General features: G+C 35.6%; 1 protein-coding gene and 1 pseudogene across 1 annotated transcript in view; both read left to right on the top strand.

Annotated features, from left to right (window-relative positions):
* LOC112524431 overlaps positions 1–2524 on the top strand; it is a 27826-nt pseudogene extending 25302 nt beyond the window's left edge.
* An 850-nt stretch (positions 2525–3374) lies between these two features.
* The window catches only part of LOC112524311 (TMV resistance protein N-like), a 4643-nt gene continuing 3443 nt past the window's right edge, over positions 3375–4574 (top strand). Inside the window, exons 1-2 of the mRNA XM_025134084.1 lie at positions 3375–3870; positions 4245–4525. Coding sequence (XP_024989852.1) covers positions 3407–3870; positions 4245–4525 — 745 coding nt within the window. The 5' untranslated portion in view covers positions 3375–3406. The remainder of the gene's footprint in view (positions 3871–4244; positions 4526–4574) is intronic.

Here is a 4574-nt window from a genome sequence, read left to right on the forward strand (position 1 = left end):
TATACATCTGCTTCTATATTTTAAGGTATATATATATATATATATATATATATATATATATATATCCGTTGGTACTAGAGATGGTTAGAAGCTCGAGCTCAAGCCTTGCTATGAAAAAGTTATTCGAGCTCGAGTTGAGCTTGAGCCTGGTAATATTTTTTCGAGCAGAGCTCGAATAACTTACAACTCGACTCAACTAGTTAACACCCATACCATCAATGAAGTCTCCCATATCCAGACATGCGTTCCTTATTCACCGAGGGAATTTGGTTATTTGAAATCGATTTATGATTTTTGTTTGTTTGTATGATTTAGATTTAAGATTTTTTTTTATATTGGTTTAGTGTCTCAATATTTGTTGAATGGATTTGCACAAGGTTGTGTCCATGTAAAATTAATTAGGGTTCATGTATTGGTGTCATTTCAAATTATTTTTGAGGGTTGTTTTCATTGAGGAAAACAAATGGTTTCAAATGGGTTTGAATGGGAGGGATTGCTGGAGTGGCCACCAGACAGCCTCCGTCAACAGAAATGGATGGGGAAGAGGGAGAAATGAGGGATATGTGGCATCGGATTGGTGTTTGGGAAAGCTCTTTTTATTTTAAAAGATTAGAAATTTACTAAAATACCCTTATGATTTAACCTACTTAACAGAAAAATGTTAACAGAGTTAGAGCAAGGGGATGAAAGGTTCTATAATATGCAAACCACAAGAATCAAATCCATAATTATTTCATTTTTGGAACCGAATTTGTTATATTGTGCTAACCACAGGGACAAAGAATGTAATTTACTCTTTTTGTTTATTGGGTACTCACAAGCACCAACCATAAAACTTCCTCCATGGATGTGTTAATAATTAAAGTTAAAAGTCAAAGGTGATGGTGGGAATATCCTCTTAAATGTGATGCCCCTGATGGCCTCTCATATGTTATCCATCTATAATTTCCACTTCATTTCATTCATCTACTCAAATCACATCAATCTTTCTTCTTCATCCTTTTCGTAGTACCCATTCTATAGAAATCAACCCTTCAATGGCAATATTTTCATGGTTCCGTACGATCCTTGACGGTACTGTCACCGTTTTGTTTCGTTGTGTTTTACAGTGCTTCTGTTTAGTTTTCTTTATGGGTCCGCCTCCGAAACAAATCAACCCGTCAATGGCATCTTCCTCATCGTCTTTTCACTCCACTCCTCCCTCTTCTTCTCAATAACTGGTGGGCTCCCGTTAGCACTTAAAGTTTTAGGTTCTTTTCTATGTGACAAAGACATGAGTGAGTGGACGAGTGCATTGGCCAGACTAATAGAGATCCCAGAGAGCGATATTGTAGAAAAGTTAAACATTATTTATTCGCCTAAAGTTAAATGCGTAATTTCTTTTACGTTTTACAGTTAAACATTAGCTGGATGATTAAATTTGGTGGTATGAAGTCATGAAAGAGTCGACATTGACTGGAGGATGAAAGTTTTTAAATAATTGAAACTAATTTTAATTTGTTATGTTTTGATTGTTTTTATTTATTCGTTAAATAATTGTTTTAAATGTTACATTTTGAAACCATCTTTTATTGTAAAGGATACTTTTGTAAATTCATTAAACCAAACTGCAGTAACTGCTTTATTTTGTTTTGGATAACCAGAAGTCCACCTCATATAGTTTGGTGTACATATTTTTACTGGCACAACTGAACTGAACTCATTTACCAAGTGTTTACCAACTCACTACTCACATTACCTTGCTTGATGAATATGACAATGACCAAGAATCTTTTACTAAAAGAGCGAAACAAGGACCGTGAGTCTTATACGGTAAGTGAGGTGACGTCTTTTACCATGATTAGTGTTTACCGGATAAATTTGTTATATACGATGTTGTCTTTGTTGACTAAAATCTTACCCAGTTAGTAAACCAGACTGCGTATAACTACTTTATTTTGGTTCGGATAACCAGATGTCAGCCTCATATGGTTTGGTGTACATTTTTTCCCCCAACAAAACTGAACCGAACTAAAAAACCAGTCACATTTCTGGGTTGGATTTCCTCTACATGTCGAAATCCCCCGGCTAAGTCTGTGTCCAGTAACTGCGACGAGGTGGGCATGTCTAACCAGATTGGATTGGACAATACATTTTAACAAAATGGGTTTGAACCCGATGTCTTGTTTCCTTTTAAGAACCAGTGTTGCTTCATATGGATGTGTCCATCAGCTAAGGAGGCATCTATCAACGTTAATCGGGTTACCTTACGGATAAGAGTCAACATCATTACATCTCTTATGTGGCAAGATTCCTGACTATCTAGATGGTATAGTATGGTTGTTGGTAAACGTCTCTTATTCAGTAAGTTTTAACCAAGTAAAAGTCTCCACTCTCACTTACCTCTGTCTGAGAAATAAATATCCATATTTTATTTTAGTTTATTCCATAATAAGTGTACACTTTTAAAAGTTAATATTTGCTTTCCCATTCTACCCTTAATTATAAGATGAATATTTTTTCTTTATTATTAAGGGTAAAATTGTCATTCCGTTAATTAAAAAAATGTAATAACTACATATTTTTAAAATTCTGTGTCATTTTTATTGTGGACATTTATTTTGAGATGGAAGGAGTATAATGAAATTTTGAGAATATAATTGCAAAAGTGGGAAATTTATGATATATATATATATTTGATGGTTGGTGCTAGCTCGGCCTTGAGCCCTATTATAAAAAAGTTATTCGAGCTTGAGTCGGGCTTGCGCATGCTGATATTTTTTCAAGCCGAGCTCGAGTAATCTATAACTCAACTTGTTAACACCCTGTCGTCAATGAAGTCACCCATATCCAGACATGCGTTCCTTATTCACCGAGGTATTTTGCCATTTTGGTTATTTGAAATCGATTTATGATTTTTGTTGTTTGAGCTCAATTTGTGGTTTTTTTTTTTTTTTTTTTTGGATTAACCTGGATATCCAACCCGTTATGCGAGCCGACTAATTCCAGGGTGACCATCTGCCCAAAGTCACCGCATTTGAACCTCTGTGGCCACAAGGGTATTTTTATTCCTTCTTGAATTTGAACCTGAAACATTCTAATACTTTTGATCTTTAGAACCAAATTCAAACCAATAAGACATCACCCTTGTGGTTATTTTTTGTTTGTTTGTATGACTTAGATTTAAGATTTTTGATAAATACTCTCAAGAGTTAACCTAGTCTTTATTGGGTACTCACAAGTCACCAGCACCAACAAAGAAACATCCTCGATGGCTGTAATGATTAAAGTTAAAAGTCAAAGTTGACGGCTGGAAATTTCCTTTTTTTAAATGTGATGCCCGTGGTGGCCTCTCACATCGTATGCATCCATCTATCTTCCTCAACCTTCATGTAACCCAATTCATTCTACACAAATCAACCTATCAATGGCATCTTCATCTTCTTCTTTGCAATCGTGGAATCATGATCTTTTTCTCAGTTTTAGAGGTACAGACACTCGTACCACCTTCGTGGATCATCTCTATTCGGCTCTTGTACAACAAGGAATCTACACATACAAGGATGACCAAACACTTCCCCGGGGCGAAATCATCGGTCCATCCCTTTTGAAGGCTATTGAAGAATCACAGATTGCTGTCATCGTATTCTCTGAAAGCTATGCTGATTCTTGTTGGTGCTTGCAAGAACTTGCACATATTATGAAATGCAAGGATGAGAGAGGTCAAATTGTTATGCCCATTTTCTATCACATGGATCCCTCTGAGCTCCGAAATCCAAAAAGGAAATATGGGGAAGCATTTGCAAAACACGAGTCTGAGAACAAAAACGTTGAATTTTGGAGAAAAGCACTTGCGGATGCAGGGAACCTATCTGGATACGTCGCTAATGGGTAATCTTATTCTTTGTTTTTAAAAATTTATGCTTCAAGTGTTTGTACTCTACAACCTAATTCTACTTGTAAGCTTTCAAAAGATAAAAACCAAAGCCTTTTTATGTTTTTAGAGAACAACTATAAACTATGAGTAGAATTGTACTTTTACAGTTGTACTATATAAAAATTCATTAAGAAATCTATATTCGGAGGAATCATCTGTTTGAAACACATAACTGGAAGTATTAAAGTGATGAACAAGGAAAATGCATGATAAAAATAAGGTTGTCCTACAAATGTTCTATTCGATTAGTTAAATCTAATAAGGGAACAGATTACCTGTTTTCTCAATTAGAGCATCTGTTAATTTTCCTTGTATATCCAATACCCAGGCCCGAGACTCTATTCATTAAACACATTGTTGACACGATTTCAAATAGATTGTGTGCGCCAATCTCAAGTGACGATGAAAACCTAATTGGAATAAAGGCTCGCCTGCAAGATCTGAAATCTAAGATGGAAATGGAATCAGATGGTGTACTGATGGTAGGCATATGGGGGCTTGGGGGTGGTGGCAAGACTACTCTTGCATCTAGTCTTTATGATGAAATCTCTAGCAACTTTGAGGGTTCCTGCTTTCTAAAAGATGTTCGGGAAGAATCAAGAAAGCATGGTTTGGAAGAATTGCAACGAAAAATTCTCTCAATTGTTTTGAAACAAAA

This window comes from Cynara cardunculus (genome assembly GCF_001531365.2).
Source record: "Cynara cardunculus var. scolymus isolate 2C chromosome LG 13, CcrdV1, whole genome shotgun sequence".
Classification (NCBI taxonomy): domain Eukaryota; kingdom Viridiplantae; phylum Streptophyta; class Magnoliopsida; order Asterales; family Asteraceae; genus Cynara; species Cynara cardunculus.